Source organism: Lonchura striata, chromosome 1, assembly GCF_046129695.1.
Source record: "Lonchura striata isolate bLonStr1 chromosome 1, bLonStr1.mat, whole genome shotgun sequence".
Taxonomy (NCBI): Eukaryota; Metazoa; Chordata; class Aves; order Passeriformes; family Estrildidae; genus Lonchura; species Lonchura striata.
In genome coordinates this window covers 46,757,367-46,778,877 of record NC_134603.1, presented here as the reverse complement: position 1 = coordinate 46,778,877, position 21,511 = coordinate 46,757,367, and the positions used below count along the sequence as shown (strand labels likewise).

General features: G+C 39.6%; 1 protein-coding gene and 1 pseudogene across 2 annotated transcripts; both read left to right on the top strand.

Annotated features, from left to right (window-relative positions):
- The first annotated feature begins 2,138 nt into the window (after nucleotides 1-2,138).
- LOC110482359 (histamine H3 receptor-like) lies at nucleotides 2,139-9,125 on the top strand. Its single transcript, XM_077783958.1, has 3 exons — nucleotides 2,139-2,557; nucleotides 5,082-5,248; nucleotides 7,918-9,125. Exons 1-3 carry the CDS (start codon nucleotides 2,311-2,313, stop codon nucleotides 8,710-8,712), a joined length of 1,209 nt encoding a protein of 402 aa, XP_077640084.1. The 5' UTR covers nucleotides 2,139-2,310; the 3' UTR covers nucleotides 8,713-9,125.
- A 5,593-nt stretch (nucleotides 9,126-14,718) lies between these two features.
- LOC110482358 (histamine H3 receptor-like) lies at nucleotides 14,719-20,976 on the top strand (annotated as a pseudogene). Its single transcript, XR_013340991.1, has 3 exons — nucleotides 14,719-14,994; nucleotides 17,529-17,699; nucleotides 19,381-20,976. The product of XR_013340991.1 is annotated as a histamine H3 receptor-like (transcript).
- Nucleotides 20,977-21,511: the final 535 nt, after the last annotated feature.

Here is a 21,511-nt window from a genome sequence, read left to right as displayed (position 1 = left end):
TTATCAAATACTGTAAGATTTTTAAGACATACTGCTCACTTGTGAAAGAGTTACAAATTTCATTACCTGGCAAAAGAAAAAAGAAAAGAAGGATGATATAATTAATTTACACTCAAAGTACAATTGCCTGTCATAAAAATATGTCAACAAAGAACCAGGAAAGGGTGGATAGTGGCTTTTATATTTTTGGCTACTCTGTTGTAGTATTTTCTTATTTTCCTGGTTTTGCTTTGTTATTCTGAAAATGAATCAGGTGTACAACTGAACACAGATTGGTCATTACAGCATTAGAGGTAGTATCAGAATGATTTTCTTTTTCCTTTTTGTCTCAAACCTAAATGAGCAGACAAGAGTTTGTATCTGCTCTCTGACTGGGGTACTTCATTAGCTGAGTATCTTCTGAAGAATTGCTTGGTGGTTTCACTGTCAGGCATTTCCTCTAACTGTCCTGCATGCATCTCAACATATGAAAAGTCACATTCTTTAAATCTTAACTTTTAAAAGTGAAGATAATTGTCTTTCTTACAGCAGCATACCAATTCTGGGCTGTTAGTAATTTCTTCAAATTGTAAGTAATTCAGGATGTGGTTCTACTGTTTAGTATGTGTTTAATGTGGGGGAAAGAAGGAAGATAAAGATGAGACATCTACTTGTGGATCCTTTTGGTGTGTTCATCTTTGCTATACATTTATTGCCTAGAATGTCTATTTCAGTAAAAAATGGAAACAGTTTTGTAGCTGCTTCAAAATTTTCCTAGCTAGATGTGTTCTAGACTGATTTAATCCTTGTCATAGCCACGCACAAAGAAAAATTCTTAAAGCTAATGAAGTAGATCTCCTATCAAACTTCATATGTGTCGATGCCTTGCAACACACAGGCTTTCCAAGCATGGTGTGGAAGAGTTAGGTATTTAAGAATTCAAGAAATCAAGTTAGATCTAAAATCCAATAAGAAATTTTGAGGGAGGGAGGCGGAATACAATTAGGCAGCTATATACTTCTGGAAAGCACTCTGAGATTTAAGCCATGTGGCAAAGACAGCTGGCAACAGTGAAACTGCTGAATTTTGTTTCGGGGATTCAGTATAGCTAGCAGAAGAAAGACTACTGGTATTAGTAATAGTGCCACAGTGTGTTTTCTGCAGAACCTGGACACAAAATAAAGCTAAACCAGTGATGGACATAGACGCTGTGAAGATACTTACATGGATAATAAAGTTTTGCATGTTTGTACTATTGCCATTCAAACATTCAGTAGAAGCACTTGGCAAACACTAACGAATTTGTTCCCACAACAGAAGTGAAGACATGACAGCCAACATTTTTCAAATTTAAGTATTTAAAATTAGACACCAAAGTGTTTTTAGAACCCATGATAAAAATTACTGATTTTTTACAACTGTAGAATACTCACAGCTCTGCAAGTGGCTTCATTACTCATACAAAATATAAGCATTTGTGGAATACTCATGATTTTTTTCCACCAGTGTGGAAAGAAATGCCTCATCCTGTTAAAGCTAATTGCCAAGCTTTCATTCTCATTCAGGGAGTCTGTATTGAGTTCCTGTGTTCTGAGGAAACAGCAGCTGGTGATGTGTCGCTGAAGCTGCTGCTAAGATTTTTGAAACTGATTTCAGTGAGAGTTTTGAACTGATCTCTGAGGGTTGGACCATTGCAGGTTACCTGCTCCAGTAAGTAACTGTATATATACTTATTCACATCGTACTGGTTTTCAGCCCCCGAGTGCACAAAAAGGAGAACAGCAGCAATAACAAAGTCAACCATGACTTTCATCAGCAAAAAGTATAAATATATAAATAGAGAGGGACCGACGGCTTGCTGAATTGCAACAATGTCAGACAAACAAGGATAAAATCAAAAAGTAATTTAAATTCTCATTAAGATATGCACACAGGTTGAAGAAAAAAAATTATAAAAAGTTGTACATAATGCTAGCAAGAAAAACACATCAGGAAGGGAGGGAGGAAAGCAAGAGGGAACCTCAAATCAACCCTCCTGACCTCCACAGATAAAGGATCATGTTGCTTAAAGAACTTGCATTTTAAGATACAAGCTTGAAAAACCTGTATATTTGTTAACCAGAACTCTGCTAGAGTTCTGCTTTAAGAGAATCATAGGAAAATTAGATTGATCAAGTATCAAAAGCTTTTTATTTTTCCCCCTCCTGAGAAAAAATGTTTGGGTGCTTATAGGATTTTTGACCCATCCTATTTTAACTCCTTATGAATCTCAACCTTTTGGATAACTTTGCCTGATACAACTTCCTTCCCAGACTGACCTGGACAGCCACCATGCACAACAGCACTGCCGAAATTCCGCATGTGGCTGCGAGGTGTAACAAGACTTGGCCCACCCAGCCTCCGAGCTCCGAGTTCTCCCTGGGCGTGTTGGTGCTGCTGGCTTTCCTCATGGTGCTGCTGTGTCTGGTGACCATCCTTGGAAACATGCTGGTGATCCTTGCTTTCATGATGGACAGAAACCTCAGGCATCGGAGTAACTATTTCTTTCTGAATCTTGCTGTTTCTGACTTTGCAGTGGGTAAGTCAGAGCTGTGGAGCCATGTGCTAACTGTGTTGTAGGAGTCTTAGGAGAAGCACTGGTATTTATTTTTGGTGTGTTTTCTTCTGAGAGAACTATTTCCCAGCTGTATCTGGGGGAAGGATGGGAATGGTAGAAGCTGCATGAAGTGTTTTAGCAGCCTATTATTTTTTAGAAAATAAAGGATGTTTTATTAGGTAAGCAGGTACTGTTTAATATTTCAGGATAAAATACCACTGTGTGAATTTTATGGACTAACAAAGAATGAAAGTTGTTTGTGAAGAGTTTTGGCTGAAATTTAGATAGTCGAATCAGATACAGCCTGTATTATCTGACAGCTTTTGCATACCTGGTCAATATCTTCTATTTCAGTCTGCTATCACACAACACAGATCATCACCTGATATTTGTGACTAAACAGCAACGAATGCTATTTTTAAACATTTTGCTGTACATGCTCTATATAGAGTCATACCTTAGGAATGTGTTGTATAGGCAAACAAAAAATTACAAATAAAGCAATTTCTAATAAGTTTGATGCTACATGTATATTTATACATAGGGACACATTTAGTTTTGAAACTTTTACTGCGAGAAAGTACAATTAAAACAGGAGTGTGATGGTCAGTTTGAGATTGAACTCTTGCAATATTCTGTGAATTGTTTGGTGTCTTTGCTAAAATCCTTGGTTAAATTATTGAGTGTGTAGAAAGATGGTTTTAAATAGTTGTGGCTATTTAATGAAATCGGTGTTCTGACTTTTCATATCACAACTTTTTTTTTTTTTTTAAGTACACTTTTAAGAAGTATACTAAAAAAGCAGAAGAACCTTTTTGTAAAAACTTTTTCCTAGTGTCAGAAGTTCTGTCAGGGGCACAATTTCTAATAGTCCTCTCCTTGTAATGTCCACATCTCCTTGTATAATGTTTTGATACCTCCCTGCATATGTTTGATGTCTTCTTACAGCTTATTTCTACCTTGTGCTGCAGGGCTCTTGCTGCCTGTTCTTCTGTTACAGTGCACTGGAAAAAAACAGCAATGAGCAGGAAACCAGTGTACAAACTGGTGTTCTCTCATCTGACTCACAATCTAGCATCATATTGAACAAACACCAGCATCTAGCTGAGAAATACAAAGTAAATAACATTCTCTGCAGAAGAAGGAAATACAGCTTACTTGGCATTACCTACTTTCCATAAATTTTTGTTTTGTGATATTATGTTTACCTGAGTGTCTAATTTTTAATTATAAATTGTGTTAAAAACATTGCCTTTGCCTGTTTGACTTTACTGTCAAAATGATTTGTATTTTTGTAGCTATATAATTCAAATTTGGGATATGCCTAAATTATCCTTATTTTCTTCTTGATCTAAATTGCTAAAAGCTTGAAGAATAATTTGCTTATTCTTTTAACATATCTAATCTAGCTGCTTTTGGCATTCAGCAATTTTTGCTTTGTCTCTGTGCTTCTGGACCTATAGCTGGGTTTGAATAGAGATCTCTTGATTCTTAGTAGAGGGAGAACAACAGGAACTGTAAGATTTTTATGCCAATGGAAATTCTCAAGATACTCTTACAGGACTACACACTATTAGGTAGTAAATCTAAAGTTGAAACCACATTTTTTTCCCTAATGTGAATGTTAAAATCTATAATGTCTTGCTCAAAAGACAAAGTGCTAATTGCTCTGTAAATGCAGTGATTCCATTTTGTTGCAGCCTTGATGCTGTTCACTGCATTTCTGCATCCTAGTTGACTGCACCATTAGTTCTTTGGCCTCCCAAGGCTGTGTTGTGATTCTGTGTAGGGTGATCACCTCAAAATCCATTAAAATGAGGTCATAGTGGCACTTTCATAACATTTGGATTTAGCCTAAATTTAGGTGGCAGTGGGTGGTGTGGGTGGGTCACTCTTGTGTTCCCACGGTCTGGTGAGTTCCCATAGATAGTATCCTATCAGCTCGCCCCTGAAAGTGGTTAGTGGTTATTATCAAAATTTAAGATGAGGAGAAAGGTTAGACTGGGTGTATGTAATTAACTGTGCTCTTCTTGTCAGCCTTTTTATCATATAGTTTTTAAAATTAGTCTGAAACTCGTATTTCTGTAAGAAGTTAACTTCTGGAACATCTTCTGACACATGTGCTTCAAAGAGGATGGAAGCATGGCAATTGGATAATTTGTTATAGAAAACAGTGGATTACATTGAGGGAAAGATTGTTTTAATTTCAGCAGAACACAGAAGGTAGAGCAGTCAGCTGCTCCTTCTTTTAGCAGGTGGTGTTAATTGGAGAGGTAACAATGATATATAATAAATATGATACACCCTTCAGAGGGGTAGTAAGTATAATAATGTAACTAGTGCCTAGTTTGTAGTAAATGTTCTTTGATTGCAGGATAATACAAAGCCATCTATCTGTCAATTCCAGGCAGTATTGATCAATCTTTTATTGGATACTACAGAAATGCTTTTCTGCTCTCATGCAGTGCAGTTCTGACTGACGTGTGCATTTGGTTTCTTTTCACAGGTGCGTTCTGTATGCCACTGTACATCCCTTACGCCCTGACAGGGACATGGCACTTGGGAAGGAGCCTGTGCAAGCTCTGGCTGGTCATGGACTATCTTGTGTGCACAGCTTCAGTGTTTAACATCGTCCTTATCAGCTACGACCGTTTCCTGTCAGTTACAAAAGCTGTAAGACTAACATTTCTATTTTTGCTTTTTATATGTCGGGATTTCTATAAAACTCAGAGTGTTTCACAATTGACACTTTAAGCTAAATAGTGCTTTGTTATTGGTACCATTTTTTAATAGAGAAGTGATGATGCTTCAATGTTGCATTTGGTCTTAGGACCCTGCCTTGCTGTGATTTCAATGTTACCCTTGTGCCACCTCCACTAGAAGTTATTTAATTACTCTACACAGGCGATGGGAAGGTCCAAGTGGGAAAGAGGCAACAGGCATGTGGAGAACTTGGGCTTTTATGATTAGAAGAGTTGGTGGTGATGAAAACTAGGTTGAGTCAAGGATGTGCTTAGGTTTGGATAAATTAAGTAGGAAGGGCATTTGGAGACACAGTGAGATGGACTGAATGAAGATCAGATGAGGATCTGAATTGCTGCAGGGGATGATTGACATGTGCTGACAATGAACAGTTGAGTGGAAACTGATCTCTTAAAGCAAAAAGAAGAATTAATCAAAATATATGGAGAGGTAAGGGATGTTTCTTGAGTATGGTCATTCTTCTGTTTTGGAAGATATCCAAGGAATCAAGTAAGAAATATTGTGATTCACCATTTCTAAGCTTTACTTGGTGTTTGGTCCTAGAATCTGAGAATGGTTTGGAAGAAACCTTAAAGATTATCTGGTTCCAGCCCCCTGCCATGCTGAAGGACACTTTCCACTAGACCAGGTTGCTCAGAGCCCCATCCAGCCTGGCCTTGAACACTTCCAGGGATAGGGCATCCACAATGTCTCTAGTCAACCTGTTCCAGTGCCTCACCATCCTTGTAGCAAAGAATTTCTTTCTAATATCTGATCTAGGCCTACTCTCTTTTGGTTTAAAGCTATTTCTCCTTGTCCTATCTCTGCTTGCCCCTCAGATCCTGGAAGGCTGCAGTCAGGTCACCCCAAAGCCTTCTCTTCTCCAGGTTGATGAGTCTGCTTGTTTCAATGACATGTTTCATATTAGACTGGGAGGTTTTCATTTGGAAGATGCTGATACAATGTCTAATCACTTTCTCTTCTTCCCTAGTGGTGTGGTTTTTACAGTTGGTTTTTGCTAGTTTGTTGTTTTGTTTTTTGTTTTTTGTTTTTTTTTTTAAGCTGAAGAGTAAAGTATAAGAATCCTTGTATTTAAGACATTAATGAAGCTGCAGACTTCAGAATAAGAATAATGTAAATTAAAAGGGCCTCAGTAACCTAGCTGAGATCCATGTTCTTGTGCCATTGTTGATGGTCTTCATTTACATGATCACAGTCTGGTTTTCTTCTTTAGGGTATTAGGATGGAGTGAGTCTAGAAATGTGTAACAGGGCTGTTATCCAAAGAAAAGACACCATGCTTCCTCATAGACTTGGGATCCACTCTGCCTCTGCTGCAAAGCTAGCCTGTGTCCAAGTTCCAGTCACTTCAGACTTAACAATTTGTGAATCTGTGCCCAGCTTTCTGTTTTCTGCCTCTAAATTGAGCTGCATGTCTTGCACAGGTTGGCAAATTCATTCCTGCAGACCTGGAGCTGTGCATGGAGCTAATATGATGCTTTAAGATGTAGAGGAGTCTGAATCTTTAGGATACACATATTTAAAACAGAACATCCAAACCAATGTGCATAACCCTGAACTATTGCTCTGATACTTGCTGGTGAAATAGGGACAATGCCCTTTGTGTGCTGTGTGGCTGTGAAGGCACCACTCATTATTATTTGTGGATCATGCAGGTGCTCTTCTAATGAACAGTAAAGGAAGCTGATGAGGAAGGCAGCAGTTCTGAGGAAAGCCTGAGATGCCAAATGTTGAACAGTACAGAGAAAAAAAAATTGTCCAGCTTTTCATCAACTTATCTTCCTGTGCTATGAAAGATGGAGGGGACCAAGAGTATGGCTGGCCTATTACAGGGTGGGCTTAGCTCTTGTATTTCCTAACCTTGGATGGTTTTATTTTAATTGTTAATATACCGTCTGGGTGGACATAAAAGCATCAAGATTTTCAGTAGTGGAATGAACTGTTTACAAGGTAAGGCTAACATTAAAATAGAGTGATTCAATAAGGCAGGGGGTATTATAGTATATGTCTGGGATAGATTTTACTGCTATGGCAAGAGGAAACAGTATGAAAAATTATATTGTCTGGTGATTGCAGTTTCACATGGCAACCTGTCTAATAGAGAAGGTTTCTAGTTTTGCTGAGCATGTAGGAACTCCCACAGCTGCTTTCACTCTCTGCTGAGCCTGGGCTGATGAATGATACCTATTTCTGATGAATAATACCTATTTCTTATCAATATTAATACCTATTTCTTACCAATAAACCTATTTCTTACCAACAAACCTATTTCTTACCAATTCTTTACTGCTACTTTACTGTGTGGTGGAAACAAGCTATGTCCTTTCATACCTGGAAGCCAAATGATAATTTAGCCATCATAATTTCTGCTCCTCTCCTATGTCCAGTATGAAATCACAGAGCAGCAATGTAACGAGAACAAAACTAGCAGTTTTTCAGACCCTTACATAGTGAAGACATCCTAGATGTCTGGGGAAATAGAGAACAAATACTATATTTGGCTTGATTACGTATGGTTTTTTGACATAATGTTTCCCAAAATGTTGTCTGAATATGTGACATGTCCTTTTTCACTTGCAGGTATCTTACAGAGCCCAGCAGGGAATAATGTCCAGCTCTGCCATCAAGATGGTGGCCATCTGGGTCTTAGCATTTCTCCTGTACTGCCCAGCCATCCTGTTTTGGGAGCACGTGGCCGGACACAGTGTGGTAGAGGTGGATCAGTGCTACGCTGAGTTCTTGAACAACTGGTACTTCCTCCTGTGTGCTTCCACCCTGGAGTTCTTTGTGCCCCTGCTCTTGGTGACCTACTTCAATGTGCACATCTTCCACAACATCCAGAGGCGCCAGCGGCGTGGCAGCGTGCAGGACTGCGAGCCTCCGAGGAGCAGCAGCCTGTCCTGGAGGTTTTGTGGCTTGCTGAGGCCAGGGGCAGCATCTTCTTCATCAGAAGCAGAGGACAGTGTTTCTTCGCTGACAAGGTCATGGAGACCAGCAGTGGTGGCTAATGGTCCATCTCAAACAGAAACCAGTTCTACAACTCTCAGAAGGAACTTTTCTGCTTGTTTCTCTTCAGGGACTGGATCAAAACTGCAGCGGGACAAGAAAATAGCAAAGTCTCTTGCCATAATTGTCTGTGTGTTTGCCATTTGCTGGGCCCCATACTCTTTATTAATGATTATCCGTGGGGTCTGCCAAGGAAAGTGCATCCATAACTCCTTCTACGAAGCAACCTTTTGGCTTTTGTGGATCAATTCCTCTTTGAACCCATTTCTTTATCCTCTCTGTCATATGAGGTTTCGAATGGCATTTCTGAAGATATTATGTCTCAAAAAGTTTGCAACATTGAAATCTGGTAGCACGCCTTCTATTTAGAGAAGTAAAAGAAATAACTTACAGATAAGTGTGGGAACCCCGGCCTTATTCTGGGTTCCCGTGTGGTGGTGAAATTCCTCCTCCAACCCGAGCTTCCAAAGAAAAACTCCGCAGGCTTTTGCTGTTCTGTCTCAAGGCAGTTTATTGTGAGTTATCTAAAAGATTGTCTTCTCGGGCTGCGGCTGTTTGCTCAGCAGCCCAGGCAGAGGCACACACACACCCTGGCATCCTCTTTGTCTGGTGTCTTCTTCTTCTCTCCCCACCCAGGGCTGCTGCTATTTTTTATATTATATATTACGTATTATATGTTTATAGTTTTCCCCAATACCTACTACCTATATTACAAAGTGCTTTTCTACTCTAAACCAATCTGTGAGTGCCAGCATCACCAAGAACATGGAATTAAGGAGGAAGAAGGAGGAAGAACAGGATCAGCCCACTTTCCTCCATCTTAGAACTTCTGACCCCCATGTACAAAGTAAAAACCCCCCTGTACAAGTGCTAAAACCCCCTTGTACAATACCAAAAAAATTTCCCCTCTGTTTTGTAACTACTTTTACAATACTATCTAACCCTTTGTGACTGCTTGTTCCACCTCCAAAGTTGGTAACTCATTCCATGGCTCAAACTCAAAATCACAGCTGTTTTCAGCTGCCTGCCAGGGTCTAGAATGCTTCTGACCAAGGCCTGGAACCTCTAAAAATGTCTGAGAGACGTTTTGAGTTCCCACAGATAAGGTTCCTCTGTTATTTAGTGATACCTTTTCATATGTATGGTTGGCATGAATAGAGAAAAAAAACATTTGTTTACTAATGACATTGTTTAAGAGTGCAGCAGCGTTATATAGTTGCCCTGATGTTGCTAATTTTAAGAATCTCATTTTTGGTTTTGCAGGCATGATGTTAGATTAATTACTGTCTAGTGCATTGAAAATAATAATAAGCTTTGCTGGATATCTTCTTCGTTTGTGAGTGTGAGGTATATTATTTTCCTTTTTTTTTTTTTTTTTTTTTCTTTCCTTTGTTTAATATATAGAGCTGGCACTGTGAAAGAACTCTGCTTTTGCTATCTCCATAAAGTCTCTGGAGTGAGATACCTGGAGGGAGATACTTGCTCATGCATGTGTTGAATTAAAATTTACGTCCTGTTTATGAACCTAAAGCCATCAGTGAAGAAGCAATACTGCTACATTTTTTAAAGATCATAAAAATACTCACAGAAGCAGTATATTTTCATTTCATAAACTATTATGAAGACAAGAGTGTGCCCTCTCCTTGTTATAATCCTCACAGTGAGCAATATGCAAGTGAACGGACTGCCTACCCTGCCATATCTGTCCTTTTAAAGTTTTAATGTATTTTGTACCTGGCATTGCAGGACAAAGTTAGTAATTCTGAATGATTTTCAGAGAATGAAATTTTGAGATCTGTTATCAAAATTAACAGACATAAATGGTTATTAGTCTTTTCAACTTGTACTCTTTTTTTCACCTGACAGTGATCATGCTTAAATGATATTTAGTGCCAGATCTGTGCACTATGTGATTGCCCAAAAGGTAGGCCAGGCTTGGGCACATGATCATATTCCTGTTGAATGAGCAGAGCAAACAATGCTGAGTTCATACTGGATTGATGATTTTGGCTGGCTGTGTGAGAATAGACAATAGCCTCTCTGATGTAAAGCTCTGCAAGTGCAAAGATACTTCATCAAAATGTCTGGAACAAATTTGACCTGACAGAGTGATTTTTATACTAATAGAGTTCTTTGTGTCCTGTTACTGTGACATTATATGGATTTTCTCTGCCACAGAACAAATATCAAACTCGATTTTTTCAATTGGGGAGCAAGGGCCATATTCACTTCTTGAGAATGAGATTTACACAGGTCTGGAAGCTGATACAGAGATGTCTGAAGCAGCTCTTAACAGAGAAGTTGAATGTCCAGTGCTGAAAGACATGACTAGATGTCTTGGAGGAGCAATGGAGCTTGATTACACCCCATTCCATGTGCTAAACTTTCCTACCTTGTGTTGAGTGTTACAACTCGCCCAGAAGGCTTTCATGGTAAGTTAGTCATTGGCTACCTTTTTTTCCTCTCCTTTTGTGTAATTTTTTTCCTCCTTGTTTGTAAATATAATAATATATGAAATATGGAAAGAGAAATCTGATGCACAGAACAATGAAGAGCAGTAGTCAATTTAAATAGTTTTTAATCCTATTTGAAATGGCTGTAGTAGTGTTTCCATAATAGAGTACTCCTTTGCAAACACGGTTCCAATGCATGGAAGCAGCCTAGTTATATCACAAATGTTGATGGCTTTGAGGAGAATGTCTTTCTCTTCAGAGGTCTGGAACTGAAGACTTCTCTTGCCAGTTTTCACACTGCTGGAAGATTATTGTTCACCATTCATTCTCACTATGCTTCCTTGCCTCACGTAGGTAGTGTTATGGATTGTGAGCCTAATTGCTAAGAGAGGTGCGGCTTCAGGTGGAGGTCATTCAGCACAGCTGGTTTTACTGTCATGAGCTGTGATGATGGTACAGATTTTGTGGGGTTTGTTTTTCTGTGATGCTTTAAAACATCTAAACTCACAGAGTTAAAACATTTCTAGAACAGCTGGTGTACTAAACATCTGTTAAACAGAGCAACTGAAGATGAGCCCAAGATAGAAAGGTATTTGGGTTGTCTGCTTTCTATCCCTATGCTTTTAGTATAAAAATTCACTTTGCATTTTGTGCTTAAAGAATGTTCATTTTGGAAAAAATAACTACAAAATTATTGACTAGATAAACTGAGTCAATGTTTTGCAGTGCTGGAAAACTAATTAGGGAATTTTCCAGGCAGCACAATCTGCAGTGAATTTGAAAAAACATAGCATGGTGAAGCTACTAAAGATCAGTGATTTTAGTCTGTTTTACACACACAGTGTTCAAACTGTTTTCTCATACCACTCCTGTATATGAGACAAATTTGTTGTTGAAAACTTTGCTTAGTGCTCCCAGGGTAAGTCAAATACTGGGTTGCTCTGCTCACAGCTTTAACAACTGTCATGGTCAGGGTCAGGGTGGCATCATAAATATTCTCCTTTGTAAATCACAGATCAGTCATTTTTCAGGGTTATGGTAAGATACTTATTGAGAATTTGTTTTTATGCCCCCACTCAAATGGATGTTTCTTGACAAAGGGTTTTCTAACCCAGGTCTCTCTAACCAATTACTCATCCATTCACTATTTCATATCCTTGAATTCTCTTTTGTCTTTGTAGATATTCAGTAGGCCTTCTAAATACATGGTGACAGTAGTTATATGACTTTGTGGGCTTCAGCTCAAACCACACCAGTTTTTATCTAGTCTGACCCTCTCAGATTAAAAAAAAAAAAAACAACAACAAAAAAACTCAACAAATAAAAATACATGTTGGAAGAAATTGTGTTATCTTTTTTGTTTATTTCTGAAACAAACATTGAACCCTAATGACTCTCCTAATGTCCATGTCCTTTATTTTCCAAAGGAAATACCACATAGATTTCCCCCTGAGTGCCACACAGAACTATAATTAAAACTCAATATCTGATTTATTCCCTAATTATAAAAACGAATGACTACATTCCCCTTGTCCACTAATCCCGTAATTTTATCAAAGAAGACAAGCAAGTTGCTTAGGCATGATTTACCTATGGTAGGTACATGCTGACTGTTCCCAGTCTTCTCCCCCAGGTCCTCAGAAGCACCTTTCAAGGGGACTCAATCCATTATTTTCCCAAAGACTAAAGACAATCTGACCTTTTGTCCTTGTGACAGCATTTGAAAATCATTGCAACATTTACCTTTCTTCAATTGTTGGGACTCTTCCCTTTATCTCGACCATTCTAAGAGGATAGAAAGTGGCCTTGCAAAGGCGGTATGTGGTTCTCTTGATAGCACAGTAGGTTCCGTGGACTTTTATGGGTCAAGTCCCCTCAAGTAATCCTGCCTTACTCTCACCTACTTGTGACAGTTCTCATCCTTGAACTCATTCACTAAGCATGGAGGAAAGGAGACCTAATTAGTCAGGAATGAAGCTAAGGGAGCACTGGGTACCTCAGCCTTATCTGCACCTGCTGTCACAGGATCACTGGTCTGGTCCAGCAAACTACCCATTTTTTTATTATTCACCATTTTGCTGTTAATGGGGTGGCTGATGTTCTTCATGCTGTCCTTGATGTCCTTTACAAACATCAACTCTAGGTGAGCTTTTGTTTTCCTAACATCATTCCTATGTTGCCAGGCAACATTTCTAACTATCTCCTTTTTGTTTTCTCCCTCCTTCAAACTGCTTCATGTGGCCTTTCTGCATTGTAGTCTCCAGGGTTAGCCACTGTTATGATACATCTGCTTGTTTTCTTAAGAACTGGGATGGATTATTCTTGTGCATGGAGGTTGCTGTCCTTAGAGGCCTGCAGCTTCCTTGAGGTCCTTGTCTTTTGGATCTGCTCCCATGGGATTCCCACTACTACTTTCCAAAACAGAAATCTACTCTCCACTGCTACTCTCCTTCCTCATCGCCTTTAGGATCTTGAGTTTCACTACCTCATTATCACTACATCTGAGTCTAGCACTGCTAGCACATCCCCACACAGCCCTCTTTACCACTGAGCAGCTGTTTCAGCTGTGCATCACCCCCATTAGCCCACACAGGACTTGTGTCTGAAAGTTGCCCCTGACAGCCTCCAGGAACCTTGTTCACTGCTAGGACTGGATGTGTTGCGCTTCCAGCAGATGCCATGAACACTAAAGTCCTACATAAAAAGCAGGTCCTGTGGTCCAGAAGCTTTCTTGAATTTCTTAAAGAAGACTTCATCACCTCCCTCAACCTGAGCTCTGCAATGTGCTCTCACCATAATGTCACCCATGTCAAGTGTGGCTTAGTGACTGCACAGGAAGCTCTAGTACCTCCTCTATGCTTCCCAGGCTGCAGCTGTGCTCACACACCTAAGGCAGCTGTGTCTCATTGCCACATTTTGCCATTCCTGAGGTCTCTTCTGTTTCTGTCACCCTACACCTTTTGCTCTAATGAGTCTTTACAACATAATTCCCTTTGTTCCTCAGTAGGGTAGCAAAGAAATGCATCTTTCTCCCCCCACATCTTTCCCACCCTTTCTTTCCTCATTTCTTGCCTTACATCTTCCCAAGTACCTGGCATTTTGGCTGCAGTTTGAAATGCTGGTTACTTGGTGTGCCATGGTGCTGCAGTCAGTGAGTGTCAGCCACAGCCATGTAGTTGTGCAAATCCCACCACAATAAATGGAGTTGTGATGAGGAAGGGATATCTTTTCTCACTTCTGAAAAGGCCGAAAGGCTTGGTACTTCATGGAGCAAAATCTTATCTAGGATTACTTGGGTGATGCAGGATAGGTGGCCCACACCATAAGGACCTCCAAAGTCCAAGTATTTGGTTTGTTCTTCCCAGGGCTTCTGTTTAGGGTGAGCTGAAGAGGTATTGGTGATGCTTCTGCAGCATGGAACTGTATTACAAATGCTCTGTAACCAGCAACACTAAGAAAGATCTCTCTGTTATTAACTGTAAAATTTAAAAAGTGTTATAGCAGCAAGTGGAAAAGTATCTACATTTTAATGTAAGTGAAATAGAGTTGGAACAATTTTAAACCTGTTCACCACTGTGGAGGTGAAAATGAATTGTGGCTTTAGCTTCAGCACAATTTGATGTGCAAAACAACTTACACATTGCTAATATGCAAACTGCTTGACTTTAAAAATAGTTATCTTCAGACGAGCCTTTTTGAGATTAGTAGATAAGGGTCCATGTCCAGGAAAGACACTGATTAGGAGGTGTCTTTTCTAAGGCCAATAGGTGCATTCAGATCAAGACATGTCAGAGAGCCCAGGTCTTAAAGTCTCATGTTCCATTTCTTTGATATTGTAAATATTTTCTTTTATTGTTTCAGTATTCAGCCCAGCCTGTTAATAGACTTGTCTCAACCTTTTGGATAACTTTGCCTGATACAACTTCCTTCCCAGACTGACTTGAGCTGGACAGCCGCCATGCACAACAGCACTGCCGAAATTCCGCACGTGGCTGCGAGGTGTAACGAGACTTGGCCCACCCAGCCTCCGAGCTCCGAGTTCTCCCTGGGCGTGTTGGTGCTGCTGGCTTTCCTCATGGTGCTGCTGTGTCTGGTGACCATCCTTGGAAACATGCTGGTGATCCTTGCTTTCATGATGGACTCAGGCATCGGAGTAACTATTTCTTTCTGAATCTTGCTGTTTCTGACTTTGCAGTGGGTAAGTCAGAGCTGTGGAGCCATGTGCTAACTGTGTTGTAGGAGTCTTAAGAGAAGCACTGGTGTTTATTTTTGGTGTGTTTCTTATGAGAGAACTATTTCCCAGCTGTATCTGGGGGAAGGATGGGGAATCACCATTCCCCATGAAGCTGCATGAAGTATTTTAATAGCCCAATACGTCTCAAAATATGTTATAATAACTGCATTTTTTTCATATAAATACTTTAAATGTTGCTTCAAAAAAAAATAGGAGTGACTATTATATGTGAATACTTCTTGAAGAGGTTATTTTCTACAGTTTATGATTTACCCTTGCCTCTCCAAATATAAGGTGTTCCTCACACACTTCAGAACACCTTATATTTGATAGCTATGTATGATACATCCAGGTAAATTATTTCTCTACATAGTACTAATGGTTTATGAATGTATTACACTACAGCAAGACACTTTTTCACCAGGAATTTTTACTGGCTTCAGCTTAATGCAGGCTATTGATCTGATGGGACCAGTAACATCCTGCTGGTGTCTCTCATCTATATTCCTAATTGGTCCCCTCTTCCCATAGTGTCACTGCAGAACTCCAGGAGAGTTTGTTGCTGGAGTTGCCCTGGATCCAGTCCTGGCTGGTGATGCCAAGTGAGATGATGGTGGAGTGAATGCTTTTTGCAGCACTCCTCCATGGCTGAAGCTGGGGAAACAGCCCATGCAGCTAAGAAAGTTGGACAAAACCTTTGTCCTGTGGCAGATGTGCCGGCAGAAGTCTTGACTTGAGGCTGGCAAGGAGGTACTTCTGCACACAAAGGCTTTATCTTCAGGATGGTCACAGAAACCAATATTGACTGAACTGTGAGAAAGGAAATCGTGGCCACAGGCCTACTGCACTTCTGAAAATACCATCCCCCCAAATGCTATTCCTTTGTCAGTCTGTGTAGTGAAGTGTATTAGTTTAGCCTTTAAGGTTTTCCTTAATTTATACCATTTATAACATGTGTTGCCTTATTCTGGGACTTGCCCCATGGGGCAGAAAACAATGCATGTGATGAAGCCTTTGCTTTCCTGCTAAGGCAGACAATTTGCTGGAGCTGCTAGTTCATTGCCCAGGTCTTCTGCAAAGTCTGTTTCTCCTCATATCTCATAGTTGAGCCAAGAGAGTTAAATATCTACCTTCTGCATCTGTTCTTTGTGGCTGCTGCATCATGCATTCTTAAATCAACCAAGAGGAAATGATTACCATCAGTATTAGATTGGCCTATACAGACTGTAAATCTAAGATTTTTTCTCTGATATTGGTGAAGAAATACTTTATTTTCTGAAATTGCTGTGCTTTTTTTCTTTAATTTATTATGTGTCTAGAATAGTTATAGGGATGTGACTCATGTCTTTTCATCCACTAATTAGTAAAAGTAAGAATATCTTCAAACATCAATGCTTAAAACCTGGGGTTTGCCTCTGTAGTTACATGTATAGCTAGAAGCAGTCATTACTTTTTTGACATGGTGCCAAACATTGATCCCATTGAAGTTCATGAGAAAAATAGCTGTTATGAGCAACTATGAAAAATGAGTATTTAGTACTAAAGTGGTGCTGTTAAAATAGGCCATCAGTATTGAAAGTGCTGTGAGCATTTCCCTGTTAATAACAGTCTGTCAGTTCCTTGCCCTGAGTTTTGTTGTCAGTGGACCACATCACTTTTGATATGTTTAGTAACTTCTAAGACCTTGGAGGACATGTCAAGAAACGAATAATCTGGAGAGTTTTAAATGGATCTTGAAGTGGCATATAATTTTCTATTTGTCTCTGGTAGATCAGCATTTTCAGGAATGTAGAATCAGCTATTGCACCATACTTTTGAAGGAGTGTTAGTGTTAAAATGAAGAAGTTGCTCACTTAGAAATAAAACACAAGCATGATTTTCTTGGTGAAGTACTTCAGTGGAAGGTCTTTTGGACAAAAAACAAATTTAACCAACCAAAATAGTTCTAGAGTTATTCTCAGGTAGTGAAGAAGCATGAGATTTAAAAACGAGAGTTTCATACTTCTGTTGTGTCTGCTCTGTCTCTGGTAGAACACCACACAGACTGCTCAATGTATTGTCTTCATCTTACAAATTCTAACCAATCTTACAGGAATAACTTCAACTGGCAACATCTGCACATGTGTTGGAGGGAAAATTCTAATACAGATGAAAGAATATCAGAATGCAACCAGAGTGCATATATGCTGCAGCACTAATTTTAGATCTTTAGAGAGTCTAAGTTGGTTAGACTTGTATTTTCTTCGTCAGTAAATCTTTCTTTGCTGAATTGCTTTCAGCTCATTCTCAACAATCAGAATACATAAATCCCAGATCTAAGACATAGAAAGTCACCATCAGATTTAATGAGAATTTAGGAACTTATGTATATAAATTACATATTCACCTTAATAGATTTGTTGATTTTTTAACCCAAATACCAAAACAGTCTGTCTCTCTGCTTCCAGGAGTTTGCCATCCCTATGAACTTGATGGTGTCTTTGTGGTTGCTTTCACAGGTGTGTTCTGCATGCCCCTCTACATCCCTTACAGCCTGACAGGAAAATGGCACTTGGGAAGAAGAATCTTTGGCTGGCTATGGACTATCTCCTCTGCACAGCTTCAGTATTGAACATCGTTCTTATCAGCTATGACTGTTTCCTGTCAGTTACTAAAGCTGCAAGTAACCTGTTTAGAGCTTCTCTGATACTTTTTCCTTGGATGGTTATATTTACCAGCCTTTGCCATGTTGATGAGTATAAGCCCGAATTTAATAAAGATAATACCCCTCAAAAATATACAGGCATGTGGCGATTATTAGATATTTTGCAGCCAGATGGGGTGAATATTCTACACTGAACATGCTTCACTGCAGAGCCAATCAACCAGGACTTTTCTCACAATTTCTGCTGCAAGCTGTGGTCCTGTTACTGCCTGAGGAAAAGCAGTCTAGGGGGTAAAAGGGGTAAGGCAGCAGACTGATAATAAAGGGGCAGGGAAAGAGGAAATTCAGAGTAAACTGGATTGGGGTTTGGACCTAAAATCAGGAATGAAAGTAAAAGAGAGTGGAGGGCAGTAAAATAAAGGACCCTGGGGAAGGTGTCTAGACCTGATATGTGGTCAAAAATGATTCTAGATAAGACCAGGAGCAAAAGCAAACAGGCAGAAAGTGCAACAAAAGGCAGACTGCAATAATTGCCTGTAGATATGCAGGAATAAACTCCTCTTTGTGTCTGGAGCAGAACCTCAAACTTCAGACACAATCTGTCTCTGCTTTCTGCAGAGAAACCTACACACTTGGTGTGAGCTTTATGTCTTGGTCCATGCTAGGGATGGAGGCCAGCTTTTCTCACCAGCCACACTGTTAGCTCAAGTGTCAGGGAATGCCACAGAGAACTAAAGGTTCCACCTCTTGGTGTGCGTGAGACTGTCAACAAAACTTCATGCAGTAGAATTTCAGTCTTATTTGGTAATTTAACTTCCTATAACTGCCTTCTTATTTTACTTTATTATTTTCTTTAAGGAAAAAATCTTGGAAACCAAACACCAAAATTTTTGGTGTGTAAGAAGCCTTATGCTGGAAAGCCAAAGACTCAGCATTTACAAATTGCAAAATTCAGAGCACCTATACAAATGCAATTAAGACCTATGGATATTTGTATGATATTTCTAGTGACATTAACTCAAACTTTTGCTATCAATTGGATGTCTAAGCCTGCAGAATTACACATTCGTCCTGTGAAAGGGATGAAGCAGGATGTGAGCCACATTGTATCTATATGTTCTGCAACACATAGTGGAAAAACTGGCCCTGGTGTGGATGTAGAAGGAAGAAAATGGGTGATATTTTTTAGTTTAATCAGCTAAGGGCTGAAGTGCAGGTGTGGTATCTATTCCTTCATCCATATGAATTGTCTAGCAAGTAATTTTCTTATAGGTTAAATCTATGTGCCACCTTCTCTGTAGACCACCATGATGCATACAGTTATTTGTTTGTAAAATGCTGTAAAAAGCAGTGCAGTTTCCAGTGAGTGGGAGTCATGCTCCCAACAGCTGTAAAGTGCTAATTCCTCTGGCACTTCAGACCATAGGTATCTCAAACAAGGCATACCGAATTATTAGGTACTGATGGATGATCGTGTTTCATCCCCTGGACCTGGACCCTGGTACAGTGACATTAACTTTTTGAAAGACAACCATATGCACTCTCAGCATCCATGAAATAAATATGCTTGGGTGAGCTTCAGCTGATCAGCGCAGCCACATCTCTGTATTACCAAGCACCTCTTGAGTTCATCTCCAGCTGCTTCTCTTAGTCCCAAAATGGGTCTTGACAAGTCTGAACTTTTTATGGGTTTTTTCCTCTCACAGGTTATCTTACAGAGCCCAGCAGGGAATAACATCCAACCCTGCCATCAAGATGGTGGCCATCTGGGTCTTAGCATTTCTCCTGTACTGCCCAGCCATCCTGTTTTGGGAGCACGTGGCCGGACACAGTGTGGTAGCGGTGGATCAGTGCTACGCTGAGTTCTTGAACAACTGGTACTTCCTCCTGTGTGCTTCCACCCTGGAGTTCTTTGTGCCCCTGCTCTTGGTGACCTACTTCAACGTGCACATCTTCCACAACATCCAGAGGCGCCAGCGGCGTGGCAGCGTGCAGGACTGCGAGCCTCCGAGGAGCAGCAGCCTGTCCTGGAGGTTTTGTGGCTTGCTGAGGCCAGGGGCAGCATCTTCTTCATCAGAAGCAGAGGACAGTGTTTCTTCTTCCATGAGACCAAAAAAAGAGTCTTTGGGAACTGACTGCTCATCTCCATCCAGAGACAATTCCGTAACCCCAGAAAATGACTTTTAATGTTTCCTTCTGTGCAAAGACCAGATCAAAAATGCAACGGGATAAGAAAATAGCAAAGTCTCTTGCCAGAATTTTCTGTGTGTTTGCCATTTGCTGGGACCCGTATTCTTTACTAATTATTATCCATGGGCCCTTTCAGGGACCTTTCAGGGACCTTGTGTCCATAACTTCCTGTATGAAGCAACCTTTTGGCTTTTATGGATCAATTCTTCTGTGAACTCATTTCTTTACCCTCTCTGTCATGTTAAATTTCGAATGGCTTTTCTGAAAATACTATGTCACAAAAAGTTTGCAACATTGAGATCAGGTTCTTTTTAGAAGGCAGAAGAAAAACAAGGTCCAAGAGGAGTTGGATGAGGGATGTAAGTAGCCACTGTTTGAAATTACATTTAGTATTTTCCAGGAGATTAAACTAGTTGGAAAATCTAAATAAGCCTTCTGTGAAATGTCCTCCTGCAGACAAATGTGCATGGGTTTGTGCACTTTTCCCAGCTATTTTAATTGGTCAGTTAAAGGCTATTGCCTCTGTCTGACTTTTCCTAGTCGTCTATCCACATTACCTTGATTCTGATTGCTGAAAATGTTGTCTTCAATTGCAGTATCACTTATATTTGTGTTCACAGGTGATACTAGTTAAAAATACAATAAGGTTGTATATTACCCATAGGGTCAATAGTATTCTAAAGTTGCTATCTTCTCTGTTCTATTTATTTTGAACAATTTGCATTCAGAACCTGATTTTTGCCCATATGAAACATGCAATGAAGTTACGATTTTTGTTGCCAGGCACATAGCAGGATTACTTCTTTCACTAAAAGTTTTTGGCCATCAGAAGCAAATGGGAACTACTTTCAAAAACTTGGTTATATGTGTCCTCTGCAGAAGGGCAACACTCGCTGATGCAGCAGTAGAGAATTCAGGTGTGTAAAGCATTTCTGTGGATGTCAAACTATTCTGCAAGAAAACAGCCTTCTTCAGATGTGGTTTTTAGAGATCATAGAAAGGGAAGTATTTGTTCTTACTCCTTGGGAGGGAAAATCCAATTCTGTTTCTGTTACAAGCCTTCAGCTGGAGGTTGTGATAAATGGGTATATTTCTTACACACTGTGTAAGGCCATGTTTGTTTTTCTGCATGAGATAAGAAAACGGCTGGCCTGGATGGGATGAGATGTGATGAGAACTGAGAGAGTTTGGAGGTGATCTTCATTCAATACACACTTTCCATACTGTTTCCATACATTTACTTGCATGGCTCTGGAATTACCAAGTATTTACTTCCTTACTAAATAAACAGGTGTAACTTTAAAATGTAAATAATTTATTTTCATCTCATGGTCAGTAAGTATAAGGCTAGGAAATGAATGGAAGAATGAAAACTAAAGAAATGTGAGAGGTATTTGGTGTCCATTTTATCTTCTGGTTTTTTTTTTTGGTGTATATTCATATAGTATATTAGTATATGTTATTTGATAGTCTTCTGAATGTTGTTCTAGGCTGAACTAGCATTTAATCACAGTTACATGTTTTGCTATGCTATATGATAATTTGTATTCTTCTACTTATACACATTACATGTGTATTCAGCAATGTAAGAGGTATTGTCTCTCACATATGAGATGAAAACTCTAATATTCAATACAAACTACTTTA

Excerpts from the sequence above, each read along its gene's own strand:
- LOC110482359 (XM_077783958.1), top strand. The coding sequence starts at position 2,311 with ATGCACAACAGCACTGCCGAAATTCCGCATGTGGCTGCGAGGTGTAAC. Across the intron at positions 2,558-5,081 it reads TGTTTCTGACTTTGCAGTGG|GTGCGTTCTGTATGCCACTG; the intron begins GTAAGTCAGAGC and ends TTCTTTTCACAG. Across the intron at positions 5,249-7,917 it reads TCCTGTCAGTTACAAAAGCT|GTATCTTACAGAGCCCAGCA; the intron begins GTAAGACTAACA and ends TTTCACTTGCAG.